Source organism: Hemitrygon akajei, chromosome 3 (genome assembly GCF_048418815.1).
Source record: "Hemitrygon akajei chromosome 3, sHemAka1.3, whole genome shotgun sequence".
NCBI classification, from domain to species: Eukaryota; Metazoa; Chordata; class Chondrichthyes; order Myliobatiformes; family Dasyatidae; genus Hemitrygon; species Hemitrygon akajei.
In genome coordinates this window covers 202285617-202305680 of record NC_133126.1, presented here as the reverse complement: position 1 = coordinate 202305680, position 20064 = coordinate 202285617, and the positions used below count along the sequence as shown (strand labels likewise).

Below are 20064 nucleotides of genomic sequence, written 5' to 3'. Positions count from 1 at the left end.
TTTCCCATGTATGTCCTATTTTGACTATTCCTGCCGAAATGTAACACCTAATACTTACCAGCATTAAACTCCATCTGGCATCTTTCAGCCCACTCTTCTAACTGACCTAAATCTCTCTGCAAACTTTGAAACCCTCCTTCATTATCCACAAAGCCACCTATCTTAGTATCATCTGCTTCCTTACTAATCCAATTTACCACCCTATCACCCCGATCATTAATGTATATGACAAACAACATTGGACCCAGTACAGATTCCTGAGGCACTCTACTTGTCACCGGCCTCAAACCTGACAAGCAGTTATCCACCACTACACTCTGGCATTTCCCATCCAGCCACTGTTGAATCAATTTCAATACTTCGATATTAATACCTAACGATTTAACCTTCGTAATTAACCTTCTGTGTCGAACTTTGTCAAAGTCCTTATTGAAGTCCATATAGACAATATGCACTACCTTACCCTCGTCAACTTTCCTAGTAACCTCTTCAAAAAATTTAATAAGATTTGTCAAACATGACCATCCATGGGCAAATCCATGTTCACTGCTCTGAATCAGACTCTGTCTATCCAGATAATTGTATACAGCATCTCTATTAAAATTTTCCATTAATTTACCCACAACTGACGTCAAACTTACAGGCCGATAATTGCGAGGTTTACTCTTAGAACCCTTTTAAAACAATGGAACCACATGAGCAATACGCCAATCCTCCGCAACCATCCCCGCTTCTAATTACATTTGACGAAACAATGGAATGTGTTACTGATGGCATTGAATCAGAAGTTGCTGATGGACGAAATTTGGAAAGAATCGGTAGGCTCAACTGCTGAACGACAGGCAAGTGTGCGCCAGGCAGTACCATTGCCACACCTGCATTCATGGTTAAATAAAAAGAGCAAAATGACGCAAGTACAAATCCTGCTGCGTACAAGATTTAGATCTGAATTCCGGTGTGATAGGGTTACTTCTCATTTGTGTAATGCAGGATATTACTTACCGCAATGCAGCTTGCCTTTGCATAACATCGACCTGAATTGTAAATCCTATCTAAATTTTGACAACCACATAGAAAGATGATACCTCCCACCGAACATGTTGATTCCATATTGATTTGACCAAATATAAACGGAAAAGTTTCGAATCTCAAAGGATTTAAACATACGTTTCATCACAAATAGTTTGTATGGTACATTAACTGATCCAGTACAAGTGACAATTTCCGAATATGAATGTGTGCCGCATTTCTTTCAGATCTTCGGCTCGTAGCGGGGTTCGGTAATTGCTCAGGAAGAGTTGAAGTTTTCTTTCGTGAGACGTGGGGAACGGTGTGCGACGATTCCTGGGACAGTCCGGATGCTGTTGTAGTCTGTAGACAATTAAACTGTGGAGATCCAGTCTTGGCTTTTGGAGGGATGCTGTTCCCCGAAGGAAACGGCACTATTTGGATGGACGAGATGAAATGCAAAGGGAGTGAGAGCTTCCTGTGGGATTGCCAATCTTCTGAAAAGGGTCAGCATAACTGTGGACACAGTGAAGACGTTGGGGTGATATGTTCTGGTCAGTAATCTAACTACGCTGATCATTTTATGAATTTTACCCATTGTCTCGAAATATCTCTGCACTACAACCCTACAAGAGACCCCGATGTCTGTGAATGGGTGTTCTCCACTAACCTTTGCAGAATTGTCTGTCCCATTCCTCGGTTGCTTCTGCATTTCTACAGATATATTCAATTCAATATTCTTCCTCTGCAAGGTTTTATTCTTCTTTGGGCGTTATCTCCTTGAAGCCCATTTTTTACATCCAGCTAAAAGCAATTTAAAATCTGCAGATGCTGAATATTGGAGCAACAAATACAAAATGAAGAAGCTTGTCGGAGATCCGTATTTGCATAACACTAACTTAATGTGTGGCCACTGGGAGATCCTGCTTTCTCTGGCGGACCAGCATCTGCAGATTTCCTCGTGTTTGCTCTGTAATTAAAGATCTGGCCTCCATTCTGAATACAGTAACAAATTCCACCGACTCACCAATCTCTGGCTTAAGAAATTTCTCTTAATCTTCCCATTAAAAGGACGCTCCTCTATTTTGAATGTGTGCACTCTGGTTAGATACTCTCAGCATAGGAATAATCCTTTGAGCATCCACTTGATGAAGGCCATTCACCGTGCGATAAATTTCAATTAGGTCACTACTCATTGTTGTAGGTTATAGAGAATGTAGGTCCAGAGTCATCCAACTGTATTCATAAGACAAGCGATTTATTCCAGGAATCAATTTCGTGAACCTCCTTTGAACCCGCTCCAGTTCCATATTACTTACTTCACAGTTCAACCAATAATTCTATTCTGTTTTCTATTCTGTCCTGACTGAGCACTAAACATTCTGTGCGTGTACTATTCTTAGCTCTGGCCTCACTCGTACTTGGAACCTGTAGCAAACCTGAGATCATAATCCTAAAGGACCACAACTTGAAACTAATATCTAACTCCCTGAACTCGCTTTGCAGAATCCCGTCAGTCTTTCCACCTATGTCATTGCTCTCCGCAAGGACCATGATCTCTGACTCCTCACTTAATAATGCTCATGTTCAAAGCTCATGAGCAGAATTCGAAACAATTTCGTGTTACTTAATGAAGTCCAATCATTTTTTTTTCTTTTTTTGCCGCATCCATGCTTTAAGGAAGGAAAAGCTATGCTCAGTGCTACTTACTTTTAATGGAAATACGACACAGCAGCATGCTTTACGACTCAGTAAATCTGCGCCGCCTAATTACATCTGTGGCCAATTAACCTACTAACCCGAATATCTTCAGAATGTGGTGGGAAAAACTAGTCCAACCGAACGAAACTCAGTGAAAGGGAGAAACTACAAACGTACAATATTTTTACAGACAGCGGCGGGAATTGAGCTCTGGTCGCTAGCGTTATTACACCGTTGTGCTTACCATTATGCCTCCGTGTCACGTCTAACACAATGCATCTGTATTTTGTTTATCTTCTTTATCCCAGGTTATCAGCCGAAAGCTGTTCCTTTCAGTTATCTCAGGGCCTTCATTTACGCTATACCTTGCATTATTGGTTCTCTTTCGGTCATCGTTTCTCTCTACCTGGTCAAAGTACTACGAAGACACTTCTGGCATGGTTGGTAAATCTTTTATTATAAGTCTCTCTGAAAAGTGGTGAACTAATTTGGCATCCATATTATAGATCCCTTATAATATGGTGGGTTCAATGAATTGGCAGTCTACAAAGGCGTAAATAGACGTAAATAGGCGGAAATAGTCTATTTACTCTTGCAAAGTGGTCTTGGCTTTTAGGTGTAGCTTGCAAATGCATTTTTCTCTGGCACACTGAGCTAGAAAATCCAAGCTGGTATAGCAACGCAGCTTGGAAGGTACTGTTTGATGTAAGGTGCTCACGCCGAGGTGTTTCTAGAAATGCATCTGTTCGCCAAGGTGGACGAAATGCAGAGTTCAGGGAAGTAACATTAAGGTTATTCGAGAAAAGAATACGTTAGGCTGTGTGGCTGATATTACATGTTGAAAATATAACATAGAACATTACATCACAGTTTAAGCCCTTCGGTCCACAATGCTGTGCCGAATATTTAAGCTACATTATCATCATCGAACATTTCCGTCCTACACATCCCTACACATGGGGGTAGAAGGGTGGATTGGCAAGTTTGCAAACGACACAAAGGTTGATGGTGTTCTGATAATGTAGAGGATTGTCGAAGATTGCAGAGAGACATTGATAGGATACAGAAGTGGGCTGAGAAGTGGCAGATGGAGTTCAACCCGGAGAAGAGTGAGATGGTACACTTTGGAAGGACAAACTCCAAGGCAGAGTACAAAGTAAATGGCAAGATACTTGGTAGTTCGGAGGAGCAGAGGGATCTGGGGGTACATGTCCACAGATCCCTGAAAGTTGCCTCACAGGTAGATAGGGTAGCTAAGAAAGATTATGGGGTGTTAGCTTTCATAAGTCGAGGGATAGAGTTTAAGAGACCGAAGTAATGATCCAGCTGTATAAAATTCTAGTTAGGCCACACTTGGAGTACTGTGTCCAGTTCTGGTGGCCTCACTATAGGAAGGATGTGGAAGCAGTGGAAAGGGTACAGAGGAGATTTGCCAGGACGCTGCCTGGTTTAGAAAGTATGGATTATGATCAGAGATTAAGGGAGCTAGGGCAAAACTCTTTGGAGAGAAGGAGGATGAGAGGAGACATGATAGAGGTGTGCAAGATATTAAGAGGAATAGACAGAGTGGACAGCCAGCCCCTCTTCCCCAGGGCACCACTGCTCAGTACAGGAGGACATGGCTTTAAGTTAAGGAGAGGGAAGTTCAAGGGGGATATCAGAGGAAGGTTTTTTCACTCACAGAGTGGTTGGTGCGTGGAATGCACTGCCTGAGATAGTAGTGGAGGCAGACACACTACTGAAGTTTAAGAGACGACGAGACAAGTATATGGAGGAATTTAAGGTCGGGGGTTATATGTGAGGCAGAGTTTGAGGGTCGGCACAACATTGTGGGCCGAAGGGCCTGTAATGTGCTGTACTGTTCCATGTTCTTCCTTACTATTTGTCATCAATCTCTATATTTAGCAATTTCTTAAATGCCACTGTATATCTGCCACTACAACCATCTCAAGCAAGGCGTTTCATGCACTCACCACATACCGCCGATATTAGCCTTACACCTTCCTCCAATCACTTTAAAATTACGGTCCCTCATGTTTACCTTTTCACCCTGGGATAAAGTCCCTGGCTCTCCACTCTAGCTGTGACCATTATAATTTTTCATCTAATGCAGATGTATTCCGTGAAGATATGGAATGCCCAGCTGCTTTATTTTTAATTTCCATAAACAAAAATAGGTCCGAAGTGCATTTTCAAAACAATATTATAAATTCATAAAATCGAATTATATTAAGTGAGTCAAAGGCTATTTGTCAACTGCGTTATTAAGTGGGGAAACGTGAAGTTGTGCACTTCGGTAATGGTAACACCTTCTATTCCGTCTTGCTGCTCTCCAAACTGATGGCATTAATATCGATTTCTCCATCCATGACACATTTCGCACCCTCCCTCACTTCCTCTATTCCCATTATGACCTTTTTCTCCTCACCTGCTCCGTGTCTCCACCTCTTTCCCTTTCTTCTAGGCTCCACTCTGCTCGCCTGTCAGGTTCTGTCTTCTGCACCCATTGAGCTTTCACACCCCATTTGGCTCCAACTATCACCTCCTCTATCCTTGTATGCCGGCATCTTCCACCTTCCTTCCCAGGACTGAAGAGGTACTCGCCCGAAACGTCTTCTGTTTATTTTTTTTTCATCAGATAATGCCTGAACTGTTGAGTTTCTCAGTGTTTTGTGTGTTTGAATTGGATTCCCAGCATCTAAAGGCTTCCTCATTTGAGAGTGTCATCTTACTTTTTTAAATCTGGAGAATTTGGATGTGATGTGCAGACAGAAATGCTAGTCTAAATGGAGTGCATAAGTTCTCCTTTTGGAAATAGCGAATGATGCTGCAAATCCAGAGAAACAAACTCAGTGTTTGATGAACACACCAGGAAAAGCAGCATCTATTGAGACAAATAAACAGGCTGTGTTTCGACGGAGGTCGTTCATCTGCAATGGAAAAGAAAAAAAAATGTAAGGGCTATGGGAAGGTGTACAGTTTGACAGGTGACTGATGAGAACAAGTGAAGAGGAAGGTAAGTGGGCGGGACAGGGGAAAGAAGTGCGAAACTGCGATTTATCAATTCTTTGTTTTTTGTGAGTCCCGAAGGTTATTCACCTTTATATCAAATATCAAGACCATATTGAACACTCGGCAGGATCGCAACAACAGAAATTTGGAGATGTACTTCCTGTTTGAAACATTAGTGTAACCAGAGCATAGAGGCAGGAGTTCATTCTGTCACTCCACTGGATATATTGAGTAAATATTTTATACAGAAAAGCAGAACGGCTGTACAGTTCCACTATAAACAGTCAAATAATCATCAAAAGCTTTCAAGAGGTACATTTAATGTCCCATTTAATATACATTTAGGTACATTTCTTCGCAAACATCCACGGAAGAGAGGAGTGCCACAAAGAATGAATTAGTGTTAAATCCTAGATCCCCAAAGCCTATGTTGCTAGAGGTAATAAAAAAGAAAGCATTACAGTTGACATTTCTATCGGCTTTTATTCAGCTGGTAATTTAACTGTTTTCATATTTCAGGCAGTAGGAAGTCACAACCTTCTATAACTGGGGTTCCTGGGCCGTTTTATGACGAGATTGGCTTTCAGGAAACTGGACCAGAGCTCGGTAATTGTATTTAAACTGGATGCATGAGATACCATTCAACGTAAGTAAATTATTTTATGTTAAGTCAAGATTTTTCTTTCATCAGATTCGCCATCCCAAATCACAGCACAAAGTGTGGAGTATGACGTGGACGATGATGTGAATGCTCACAAATATGAAAACGAGTAAGGTAAGCTCAGCAAAATTTTACTCGATGATATTTTTATTTGAATAATGAAAAATGATTCATGGTCTTGTACTCATGACGTTGTGGCCAATGCGCTTGGAACTATAATGTTGTGGCCATTACTGAGACTTGAATGGTTCAGGAGCAGGAATGGTTACTTCGAGTGCCAGGCCTTAGGGGTTTCAGAGAGAACAGGGAGGGAGTCAAAAGAGTTGGAGACGTTACACTGTTAATCAGAGATAGTGTCACGTCTGCACTAAAGGAGGAAGTTCTGGAGGCATTGTCTATGCAGTCTTTGTGTTTGGAAGTTAGGAGCAGGAAGGGGACAATAACTCCACTGGGTGTTTTTTATAGAGCACCCAATAGTAACAGGGACTGCGAGGAGCAGATGGGAAGACAGATTCTGGATAGGTCTAATAATAACAGGGTTGTTCTGGTGGGAGATTTTAATTCCCCAATATGCATTGGCATCTTCCGAGAGCGAGGGATTTAGATGGAGTGGAGCTTGTTAGGTATGCGTTTTGCAAGGTGTCACGACATAATATATAGATAAGCCTACAAGACGAGCGGCTGTACTTGATTTGGTATTGGGAAATGAACCTGGTCAGTTGTCAGATCACACAGTGGGAGAACATTTTGGAGATAATGATCACAATTCTATCTCTTTTACTATATCATTGACGAGGGATATGATCAGGGATGTTAGGAAAGCGTTTAATTAGAGTAAAGGAAATATGAGACTATCAGGCAGGAACTTGGAAGCATAAATTGGAAACAGAAGTTCTCAGAGAAATGTACGGAGGAAACGTGTCAAATGTTCAAGGGATATTTGCGCAGGATTCTGCATAGACACAGTGGCGTGCAAAAGTTGGGTCACTCTGGTCAAAATTTTTGTTACTGTGAATTGTTAAGTGAGTAGAAGATGAACTGATCTCCAAAAGTCATAAAGTTAAAGTTGAAACATTTTTCAATATTTTAAGCAAGATTAGTGTATTAATTTTGTTTTGTACAATTTTAGAGTGAAAGAAAGGAAAGGAGCACCATGCAATAGTTTGGGTACCCGAAGAGATTTGAGCTCTCAGATAACTTTTACCAAGGTTTCAGACATTTATTAGCTTGTTAGATCTTTGGCTTATTCGCAGTCATCGTTACGAACGGCCAGGTGATGCAAAATTCAAAGCTTTATAAATACCCCGACTCCTCAGCCCTTGTCCCAACAATCAGCAGTCACGGGCTCCTCTATGCATCAGCCTAGCACTCTGAAAATTAAAATAAATGATGCCCACAAAGCAGGAGAAGTCTATAAGAAGATAACAAACTATTTTCCGTTCGCCATTTCCTCAGTTCCTAATGAAATTAAGAAATGGCAGTTAACAGGAACGGTGGAGGTCAAGTTCAGATCTGGAAGACCAAGAAAGCTTTCCGAGAGATATGCTCGTAGGATTGCTGTAAAGGCAAATCAAAACACCATTTGACTGCAAAAGACCTTCAGGAAGATTTAGCAGACTCTGGGGTGGTGGTGCACTGTTCTACTGAGCAGCGACACCTGCACAGATATGACCTTCAGGGAAGAGTCATAAAAAAAAAAAACCTTTCCTGCGTCCTCACCACACATTTCGACATCAGAAGTTTGCAAAGGAGCATCTAAACAAGCATGATGCATTTTGGAAACAAGTACTGTGGACTGATGAAGTTAAACTAGAACTTTCTGGCCGCAATGGGAAAGCTATGTTTGGAGAAGAAAGAGTGGAGAATGTCATGAAAATAACACCTCTCCAACTGTTAAGCACGTGGGTGGATCGATCATGCTTTTGGCCTGTGTTGAATCCAGTGGCACAGGTCATTCACTGGTAGCGTGTCGAATTATTTCAATTAAATACCAGCAAATTCTGGAAGCAAACAACACACTGTCTGTAAAAAAAAAATAGCTGTATATGAAAAAAGTATGGCTTCTACAACAGGATAATGATCATAAACACACCTCAAATCCGCATTGGACTACCTCAAGAGGAGCAAGCTGAAAGTTTTGACATGGCCCTCACAGTCCCCCGACCTAAAAATCATCGAAATTTTGCGGATAGACCTCAACAGAGCAGTGCATGCAAGACGGCCCAAGAATCTCACAGAACTAGAAGCCTCTTGCAAGGAAGAATTTGGCGAAAATCTCCCAAATAAGAATTGAAAGACCGTTGGCTGACTACAGAAAGCGTTTACAAGTTGTGATAATTAGCAGAGGGGGCGTTACTAAGTACTGACCATGGAGGGTGCCCAAACTTTTGCTTCGGGCCCTCTTTCATTTTTGTTACTTTGAAATTGTAAAAGAATGATTTTTTTAAAAAATAATAATAATATTGCTGAAATTATTAAAGAAATGTGTCATCTTTAACTTTATGCCACTTGGAAATCAGGAAATCTTTCACTCGCTTAACTATTCACAGTAACAGAAATTTTGACCAGGGGTGCCCAAACATTTTCATTCCACTGTACCTACCAGTGAGATAGTGAAACGATGGCAGTGTACAGGAACCGTGGTGTATAAAGGCTGTTGTAAATCTAATCAAGAAGAAGAGAAGAGTTTACGAAATGTTCAAAAAACTAGGTAATCATAAAGATCTAGATTATAAGTCTAGCAGGAAGGGATTTAAGAATGAAATTAAGAAAGGTCATGGGAAGTCCTCGGCCGACAGGATTAAGGAAACCCCAAGGTATTCTACAAGTATATGAAGAGCAAAAGGATACGTCGTGAGATAGAGGACCAATCAAGTGAGACAGTTGAAAAGTGTGTATGGAACCGTAGTAGAGCAGAGGTACTTAATGAGTACTTTGCTTCAGTATTTACTGCGGAAAAGGATCTTGGCACTTGTAGGGATGATCTGTAGCTGACTGAAAAGTTTGAGCATGTAGATATTAAGGAAGAGGATGTGCTGGATACGTCACCGGGACCAGACGAGATGTACCCCATGTTGCTATGGGAACGAGGGAGGAGATTGCCGAGCCTCTGGCGATGATCTATGCAACATCAGTGGGAACGGGAGAGATATCGGAGGACTGGACGATTGCAGATGTTGTTCCTTTTTCCAAGAAAGGGCGTCGAGATAGCCCAGGAAATTATAGATCAGTGAGTCTTACTTGAGTGGTTTGTAAGTTGATGGAAATGATCCTGAGAGGAAGGATTTATGAACACTTAGAGAGGCATAATATGATTCGGAATAGTCAGGCATAATATAATAAGGAATACTAAAAGGCAGGTCGTGCCTTACAAGCCTGATTGAATTTTAGGAGGATATGACGAAACACATCGATGAACGTAGAGCATTAGACGTAGTGTACATGGATTTCAACAAGGCATTTGATAAGGTACCCTATGCAAAGCTTATTGAGAAAGTAAGGAGGCATGGGATCCAAGGGGACATTGCTTTGTGGATCCAGAACTGGCTTGTCCACGGAAGGCAAAGAGTGGTTGTAGAGGTGTCATATTCTGCATAGAGGTCGGTGGCCCGTTGTGTGCCTTAGGGATCTGTTCTGGGACCCCTTCTCTTCGTGATTTTTATAAATAACCTGGATCAGGAACTGGACGGATGGGTTAGTAAATGTACTGATGACACAAGTGTTAGGGGTGTTGTGGATAGTGTGGAGAGCTAACAGAGGTTACAGCAGGACATTGATAGGATGTAAAACTGCCCTGAGGAATTGCAGATGGATTTCAACCCAGATATGTTTGAACCGGTTCATTTAGGTAGGTCAACTATGATGGCAGAATATAACATTAAATATGGACTTTTGGAAGTGTGGAGCATCAGAGGAATCTTTGGGATAGAGTCTATTGGACACTCAAAGCTGCTGCTTAGGTTGAATCTGTGCTTAAAGTATACGTCCTTCACTAATCGGAGGGCTGAGTCTAAGAGCCGTGAGGTAGTTTTACAGCTATATATGACCTCTGGCCTAACCGTACCTGGAGTATTAGGCTCAGTTCTGGTTGCCTCACTACAGGAAGGATGTGGAATCCATAGAAAGGGTGCAGAGGAGATTTAGAAAGATGTTGCTTGGCTTGGGGAGCATGCCTTTTGACAATACCTAGAAACATCGGAAAATAGAAACCTTCACACCACAAATCTGTGCCGAACATATCCTTACCTTAGAAATTACCTTAGATTATACTTCGCTAAGTTCCATCCAGTAGTCCCTTAAAAGACTCTTTCATATCCGCCTACAACATGGTCGCTCTCAATCCATTCCACGCACTCACCACGCTCACAGTAATATACTTACCCCTGACATCTCCTCTGTATCTACTTCCAAGCACCGTAAAAGGGTGTCCTCTCGTGCTGGCCATTTCAGCCCTGGATAAAAACCTCTGACTATCCACACGATGAATGCCTCTCATCATCATGTTCAACTCTATTAGGTCACCTCTCATCCTCGGTCGCTCCAAAGAGAAAAAGCCGAGTTCACTCAACTTATTGTCATGAGGCATGCTCCTCAATCCAAGCAACATCCTTCTAATGTTTCCTCTGCAACCTTTCTAATGTTTCCACATCCTTCCTGTAGTGAGGCAACCAGAACTGGGCAAGTACTCCATGTGCGGTCTGACCAGGGTCCAAAAATGCATCAGTCTTAACGGCTAAGCAGAATTAGGCCATTCAGCTCATCGAGTATGCCTCCAAGAGCAGTAAGCCAAATACCGACGAACCTAATTAGCAAATAACATCTACAAGAACAAATAAGAAGCACAACTATACAAACAAAATCTAAGGTAATATTTCGGGTCGATTCACTCCCATTCAGCAATCTCAGTCGAAATACACATTATTTCTACTACGCACTGATCTCGTTAGAATAGATACAGTGTACCGAACGTGCAATGCGTCCCGTTTTCTTTCAATATTGCGCGATTTACTGTGACCCTCATTGAGATATTTTTGTTACTGGTATCTTAATGTGGACGTTGAAGTAACAGTTAACTCCATGAACTCCCCAACCCAGAAAAATATATTTGCATTACTATAACACGAGTTGTTGATGGATTTAAATGCTGGACCAAGGAAATTCTCCCTTCATCACTTGGCAGCTGCAAAGGTCTCATAGTTTAACCCCGTCACGCAGGCATCTATTGAAATGAACTTTTCATGCTGAGGCTGTTCTGCAGGATTGGAGAGGAAGAGGGAAGAATGGCTGAGGTGTAGGAAGATAGATAGAAAGTGATAGGAGCTATGATATCCCTAACCTATGTAACCCCTAACGTTATCACAAGACGGTTTTAACCAGCCATCTAACCTACTAAACAATACTTCTTTTGACTGTGCGAGGAAACTGGAGACCCGAACTAAATCAATGCAGACACCGGGGAGAACGAACAAAATTTTTGTAAACAGCAGCGGATATGGAGCTAATTTCGCTAGCTCTGTGATATCGTAATGCTAAATGCTATGCTACTTTGCTGAATATTCTGGGGATTAACAATTTAAAAGGTTAATTTTGTTCCTGTCTAGACAATTGCTGTCAAGCCTGCCGATGATGACCAGACATCCCGAAAGGTCTCGGACAGAAACTTCGACTGTACTTTATTTCTTTCTTTAGATGCCACTTGCACTGCTGAATTCCTCCAGTATTTTCTGTGTGTTGCTTTTATTTCCAGTACTTGCAGACGTTCTCTTTTTTGTGTCCAGTTTTTTGTTCCTTATTTCCGATTCTTAATATATGCATAGTTTAGATTGCTTGAGGTACTGAACTATTTTGTCCAGACTACGCCGAATTCACGTTCAATCTCTTGCTTAATGGCAGTTAACCACCTTGTTTATTATCCTCCGGCAGCATTTTCTGCAATGTACTCATGAATTGTCTGTCATTTTTCAGAATTCGCTTTGACGCTTGATGAATTTTCAGTGAAGAATATGACGATACTGCATAATTCTGCTTGAAGATCTTTTATAATCACTTAGATTAATCGTCTTATGGTCTGTTGGAACCATGGTGCCTCGTACCTCCATGTTTTGAAATTCATTTGCTGGTAATATTGTAAATAATAATCAACCTCATCTGCGTTTTGCAGTGCGATTCTTGCGTGAGAGTGAAGCAAAACATAACTCCTGAATGACTCCAGTCTTTTAAGAGATTCTTGGATTTGTACATGGAGCTATGCGGTAGTGAAATTTCAGGCAGTTCTAGAGTAGTTTAAATGGTCAGCGCAACATTGTGCCCCGAAGGTCCTGTAATGTGCTGTGCATTTACGTGTTTTATGTTCTATCTTCCATGAACAGTTTGACAAATGCAGTGGCACAAAATGTGGAACAGCTTTCGAATGAGTTTAATATTTGCTTTTTTTTTTTTTTTGCTTTTGACGCACCAAATTGTACTTGGCAGGATTTATTAATTGAACGATGACAATTTTCTTCTTATTCCTCATTTAACGTATCAATGTTTCGATTAAATACATTTGCCGCAATATCGTTTGTAATTTTCACCTATTGCCTTTTTATTGAATGGATAACTATTATATCGCACTGATGTAATGTCATAAATATGTGAAGATATAAATTCGACCTACCTGAAGTATTGATTAATGAAGACAATTGTTAAATATATCTGTGAAATAACTGATGATAAATTCGTCATTCCTTCGTTATTGATTTGCTTACATCGTTGCCAAATATTTCCAATGTTTATGAGTTATATGCAAGTAATACGTTTCTGAGAACTGTACTCAATTGTTGTTTTATTAACCAGATGTTTATCTCTTTTTAAGTGGTACTAGTTTGCCGTTGAGATCAATAAAGGTCGACACATCTGAAACTGGTTTTCATAAATCCAAAATAAAAATAAGTAGCTGGACTTTCTGTTGGTTCTACTTTCCTTCAAAGATCTCTGCATGTTTCAAATGTATCACAAGCTATATGCACGAGGGATAGGTTGTTCTTGCACATAATTAAGTGCGCTGAAAGAAAACCCAACATGAAAGAAATGATAGTCGTTGAATCTTTGAATATTTTACATAAAATATGTTCTAATAAAGGAGTAATTTTAAAAAAGTTAGCCCATCATTAACTTCAGTCAATTACATCTTGCAGTCTTTGTAAATTCTGTGAAATGTGCCCAAGAAAGTTTCCTTCATGAAAAAGTTAAGGAAAATATACAGGACAGTACTCCATCTTCGCCTGGAAAAATGGCGGAAGTACGTGCCATACAGTATAACACTCTGTGTGGAACAGGAACGAATTTCTTCGTTTTAAAATAATTATAGTGAAATGTACAATTGGTTTATAAGTTCATATTCTGAAGTGGCAAATTAAACTTTGAACCCTAAAGGAGGAATGATGCCGCTAACCAATTGGCGAGGTTCTTTGCTGGATTGCAGCGATTGCCAAGTATGAAATATTTAAAAGCTTCAAATTCGATTGCTTCTTCTAAGCTGTTTGGGAGGGTGTGCCTGACCGTGTAGTATCTGAAGTATTCCCGGAGAACCGCTGTCGACGTTTCGGGCCGAGACCCTTCGTCAGGGCTAACCGAAAGGAAAGATAATAAGAGATTTGAAAGTAGTGGGGGGAGGGGGAAATACGAAATGATAGAAGACCGGAGGGGGTGGGATGAAGCTAAGAGCTGGAATGATGATTGGCGAAAGTGATACAGAGCTGCAGAAGGGAAAGGATCATGGGACGGGAGGCCTCAGGAGAAAGAAAGGAGGGGGGAGCACCAGAGTGAGATGGAGAACAGGCAAGCAACTAAATATGTCAGGGATGGGGTAAGAAGTGGAGGAGGGGCATTAACGGAGGTTAGAGAAGTCAATGTTCATGCCATCAGGTTGGAGACTACCCAGCCGGTATATAAGGTGTTGTTCCTCCAACCTGAGTTTGGATTCATTTTGACAATAGAGGAGGCCATGGATAGACATATCAGAATGGGAATGGGACGTGGGATTAAAATGTGTGGCCATTGGGAGATCCTGCTTTTTCTGGCGGACCGAGAGTAGGTGTTCAGCGAAACGGTCTCTCGGTCTGCTTCGGGTCTCGGCAATATATAAAAAGCCACACCGGGAGCACCGGACGCAATATACCACACCAGCCAACTCACAGGTGAAGTGTCGCCTCACCGGGAAGGACTGTCTGGGGCCCTGAATGGTGGTGAGGGAGGAACAGGTGTAGCACTTGTTCCATTTACAAGGATATGTGCCAGGAGGGAGATCGGTGGGAAGGGATGGGGGGGGGGGGACATGTGGACAAGGGAGTCAGGTAGTGAGCGATCCCTGTGAAAAGCAGAAAGAGTGGCAGAGGGAAAAATATGTTTGGTAGTGGGATCCCATTGGAGGTGGCGGAGGTTACGGAGAATTATATGTTGGACCTGGAGGCTGGTGGGGTGGTAGGTAAGGACAAGGGGAACCCTATCCCGAGTGGGGTGGCGTGTGGATGGGGTGAGGGCAGATGTGCAGGAAATGGGAGAGATGCGTTTGAGAGCAGAGTTGATGGTGGACGAAGGGAAGCCCCTTTGTTTAAAAAAGGAAGACATCTCCTTCGTCCCGGAATGAAAAGCCTCATCTTGAGAGCAGATGCGGTGGAGACGGAGGAATTGTGAGAAGCGGAGAGCCTTTTTGCAAGAGACAGGGTGGGAAGCGGAATAGTCCAGGTCGCTGTGAGAGTCTGTAGGCTTATAGTAGATATCAGTAGATAGGCCGTCTCCAGAGTTGGAGATTGAAAGATCACGAAAGGGGAGGGAGCTGTCGGAAATGGATCAGGTAAATTTGAGGGCAGGGTGAAAGTTGGAGGCAAAGTTAATGAAGTCGACGAGCTCAGCACGCGTGCAAGAGGCAGCACCAATGCAGTCGTCGATGTAGCGAAGGAAAAGAGGGGGATGGATACCGGTATAGCCTTGGAACATGGACTGTTCCTCAAAGCCAACAAAAAGGCAGGTATAACTGGAACCCATACGAGTGCCTATGGCTACACCCTTGGTTTGGAGAAAGAGGGAGGAGCCAAAGGAGAAATTATTGAGAGTAAGAACTAATTCCGCTGGACGGAGGTGAGTGGTGGTAGAGGGGAAGTGGTTAGGTCTGGAATCCAAAAAAAACCGAAGAGATTCGAGACCATCTCGGTGGGGAATGGAGGTATATAGGGAATGGACGTCCATGTTGAAAATAAGACGGTGGGGCCAGGGAACTTAAAATCATTGAAAAAATTCAAAGCATGACAAGTATCACGAACATAAGTGAGAAGGGATTGAACAAGAGGGGATAAGACAGTGTCAAGTTATGCAAAAATGAGTTCAGTGGGGCAGGAGCAAGCTGAGACAATAGGTCTACCTGGACAGGCAGGTTTGTGGATCTTGGGTAGGAGGTAGAAATAGGAAGTGCGGGGTGTGGGAACTATGAGGTTGGTGGCAGTGGATGGGAGATCCCCAGAGCTAATAAGGTTGGTGATGGTATACGAGACAATGGCCTGGTGCTCCTTCGTGGGGTCATGATCAAGGAGTAAATAAGAGGAGGTATCGGAGAGTTGTCGCTGTGCCTCGGCCAGGTAGAGGTCAGTCCGCCAGAAAACAACAGCTCCCCCCTTATGAGCAGGTTTTATAGTGAGGTTGGGATTGGTGTGGAGGGAGCGGAGAGCAGAGCGTTTTCAAGGAGAGAGGCTGGAATTGGAACAAGGTGTGGTGAAATCAAGACGTTTGATGTCCCGTCGGCAATTAGCAATAAAGAGATCCAGAGCAGGTAGAAGACCAGAGCGGGGTGTCCATGAAGGGGAGGAGGGTTGAAGACGGGAGAAGGGGTCATCGGCGGGTGTAGGAGAGTCCTTGATAAAGAAGTAAGCTCGGAGCCGGAACCGGCGGAAAAAGAGTTCAGCGTCATGGTGTATGCAGAACTCACTGAGGTGTGGGCGAAGGGGGAAAAAGGTGAGGCCCTTAATGAGGACAGAGCGCTCTGCCTCAGAGAGTTGAACTCGGAGGGAATGGTAAAGACCCGGCACGGATGAGAGATAGGATCAGAGGGGGGAGGGAGGCTGTTAGTGTCACTGGAGAGGGAAGGGTTGGGGTGAGAGGAAGATGGAGCCTCTGAGGGCCCAGGAGCTGACGATGGGATCTGAGGGCCCAGGAACTGACGATGGGATCTGAGGGAGAGGGGATTGCAGAGTGGTGGTGGGGGAGGGGGAGACGGGAGACACAATCGCAGCATGTGAAGACCCGGCCTGGAGTTCAAGGCTGGAGTCGCAGTTGGTGGCTGCGCAATCGCTTTGAAGCTGTCCATGAGCGTTGGAACCCGCGTTGATAGTGCTGGAGTCCGGATTTTCAAAATGCCCTGGGTCTAAGCTCTCTCATTTACAAGGCATTTTCACTCACTCACTGGGACTGGCTTTCGTTTGTTTTTCTCACGATTCACCCTAAACTCTAGACACTGGTCTGAGAGAGAATCCCTGGGTATCAGCAGTTTCTGAGACGGTCAGACCACCACGCCTGGCACCACCAATTATTCCATGGTAAAAAGTAACTTGCATCATATACCTTCCACATTCGGATATTTAATCTGAGAAAGAAATGAGCCACCGAATTTTATGATTTGTGCAGCTGCCGCGTCTGGCTGATTAGATATTTGCATTAACGTGAAGGTGTACATGTGCACCTCATAAAACGGCCACTGCGCGCATCTATGACTAATCAACGGGCACAAGGGGAAATATCTCAGAGGACTAGAACAGTGGGAAGCAGGAATGGGAAGGGTGTGTTTAGTAGCAGAGTTCTATAGCAACCTTATCGCCGGAGCAACAGGTGCACTAAGAAGCAGAACAGTAGACAGAATTTGGAAATGTGCACCCAAGCAGGATTGTCGTGGGATACGTCATCTTCCCTATTGATTGGTGCCTCCTTGGTGCGAGACGTTTCGATGGGGCAGAGAATGTTAAGCATGTCCAGGAAGGATTACTGACAAAATATGCTGACAAGCTTGTTAGTGGAGAAGCCATACTGGCCCAAGTACTCGGCAATGAACCTGGATGGATGACATATATCTCTGTAGGCAAGCATTCTGGAGACAGTGACCATAATTCCTCAATCTAGGTGTGAATAGGAACTGATAGTTTGCAAAGTATTTTAATAGGGGAAGGCGAATTATGATGCTATTAAGCAGGAACTTCCGTATAGTGGAACATTAGTTCTGAGGAGATTATACAATAAAAATGTAGAGTTTGTTTAGGGAAACTTTTAGGATGTTATGGACTGTATTGTCCCATTGAAGTTGGAAAAGGATGATAGGGCGAAGTGACATAGCGAAGAAGACTGATGGAGTATTTTGTTTTTTTGGAAGGAGACAGGGTTATACTTCAGATTTTGGAATCAAAGTTCAGACAAGACTTTTGAAATGTATCATGTACCCGGGAAAGATTTTGAAACGGGATCCGGGGGAGCTGGAAACGGACTGTCGGGGTCCGGTCCAGTCCGGAACCCGCGTTCTGGGTCTTGATCCAGTCAGCAGACTCGGACTCCGGGTCTTGCAGCTGGCCCTCCCGTCACCCTTCATCCTACTGGCTTAAGCAGGCACACCTGAGGCGAATTCAGCTGCAGGTGTTTATAAGGGGCCTTGGGACTGAGACGAGGCGGGTGGTCGTTTTGTTCCGTATCCTGCTATGTCTCCTGCTCTCTGCCGGCTCCGTACTCTGCTCCGTATCCTGTTTACCCTGCCCGGGTTCTGATCTGCTCCACATCCTGTTTACGCTGCCCAGGTTCGGACCTGCTCTGTATTTGTTCTGTCCAGGTTGGTCTTGATCCCCTGCTTTTTCTCGCATACGCTGGTCCCGCTGCTCCGCCCGTTTTGCATTGCTCGCGCTGTCGCGCTCTCTGCCTGCCTCTCCCGAGTTACCTGGGGATCATGGCTGTCGTGCTGGTCACCCTGGATCTAGTCCCCGTTCTACCCCATTCCCTCCGTCGGGCACGTCCGACCGGACTGCCGCTGTCCGGCTGGGCGTTCTGCCCTTTCCTATCCGTTGTCTCCTTCGGGCAGGTCCGGCGGGACTGCTGCTGCCCGGCGTGGTGTTCTGCTCCTTCACCTCCCCCCGCTTTCTCTGGGATTGTGCCCCGCAACCACCTAGGGTTCCGCGTCTTGCCCAGGACTTCGTGTTTCCGCCTAGGAGGTGACCGTACCCGGGACATATTACGGGGGTGTCATGTACCACAAGACCAGCCATGTACCACAAGACCCCGCCTTCTGCCTGAACTCTGGGATCTTCCTGCCTCGCCTGACTCTGGAATCCTGCTCTGTCTGCCTGCTCCGCCTGCCTCGCCGGAACTCTGGGATCCTGCTCTGCCTGCCTGAACTCTGGGATCCTGCTCTGCCTGCCTGAACTCTGGGATCCTACACTGTCTGCCTGAACTCTGGGATCATTCTCTGCCTGCCCGACTAAGAGCTCTGTCTGTCTGAACCCCAGCATTACCCCTTGCGTGCCATGGCATCCCCCTCCTGTCCTACCCCTAGTACTTCAGTACCTGCGTCCTGAACTTGGGTCCATTCCTGTCCCCGTTCCCGACACGGACATAAGAACGGCTTGACGAGGAGGAATAGGAAAAGCCTAAGGAGTTCTACACATACGCAAATAACAGGAGGATGAATAGAATGAGGACAGAAGCAATCGGGGCATAAAGATGAAGCGTGTGTTATTGTCGGACGAAATATGGCAGGACATAATGCATATTTTGCTTCAATTTTCATTAGTGGAATAAGCCTTGCAACTTTCAGTGCCTTCAGGGCAAGAATGGGCACATGACTCCGGTGACAAGAACCTTGCTGAAATCTGTTGGGGGTGGGGGCGAAAGTTTCAGGTTAGGAGTCAACATCACAAACAGTCTGTTCTGGTCTAAAAACTTTGGCACGACAACCGAGAATGGGATCACCAGGGCCCTCGGGAAACTAAAAATAATTGGCCTATAGACGCTGTCCATCATATTTTTTTTTTTGTCGATATACTACCGAATCCGGATGCATCACTGCTGGCTATAGAACAGCTTTTCCCCTTACTCCCAGAACATGCAGAGAACTGAGCACAGAAGCTCGTCATCTCTCTACGTACACCTCGATTCCAGGGCAGCCTCGATTATGCTATCATACGACTACTGAACGATTTCCTAGTAGAATAATTTGGATACTTGACCTTGCGTCCTTATACCTGAGTTTGTCTCTGTACTACATATCTGCAACTATGCACTGTATCTTTATTTAACCTAGCACTAGCTCTGTGTGCTGCCGTAATTGATTGTTCCCACAGAATGGAACTTTTTAGAACGCAAAGCTGACATGAAAAATATACAGCAGGGAAGTTAAGTCAAAATCCCAAGATATGCAATACGGTTGTTAAGAGTAAAAAAAGACCGGCTAGGTAGAGTTTTGCCTGTTCGTTCGATAATGTTCTTTTATACGCTCAGTTCGATGTCAGCAACACAGAGCCGCCGAAGCAACTTGGTCATCTCTGAGGCGAAGGTACGCAGGTGTTTCCAACGAGTGGACAGTCGCAAAGCTGCGGGACCGGACGACATCCCAGGGCGCGGCACAACTGACAGGTGTGTTAGCAGACATTTCAATCTCTCCTTCTTTCAGTGTACATTGACCC

The 20064-nt window shown here is 43.8% G+C and overlaps 1 protein-coding gene across 1 annotated transcript in view; it reads left to right on the top strand.

The window, feature by feature from the left end:
- LOC140724673 (scavenger receptor cysteine-rich domain-containing group B protein-like) overlaps positions 1 to 17997 on the top strand; it is a 50415-nt gene extending 32418 nt beyond the window's left edge. The window contains exons 7-11 of the mRNA XM_073039098.1: positions 1257 to 1514; positions 3018 to 3149; positions 6241 to 6327; positions 6413 to 6491; positions 17772 to 17997. Coding sequence (XP_072895199.1) covers positions 1257 to 1514; positions 3018 to 3149; positions 6241 to 6327; positions 6413 to 6491; positions 17772 to 17997 — 782 coding nt within the window. The remainder of the gene's footprint in view (positions 1 to 1256; positions 1515 to 3017; positions 3150 to 6240; positions 6328 to 6412; positions 6492 to 17771) is intronic.
- Positions 17998 to 20064: the final 2067 nt, after the last annotated feature.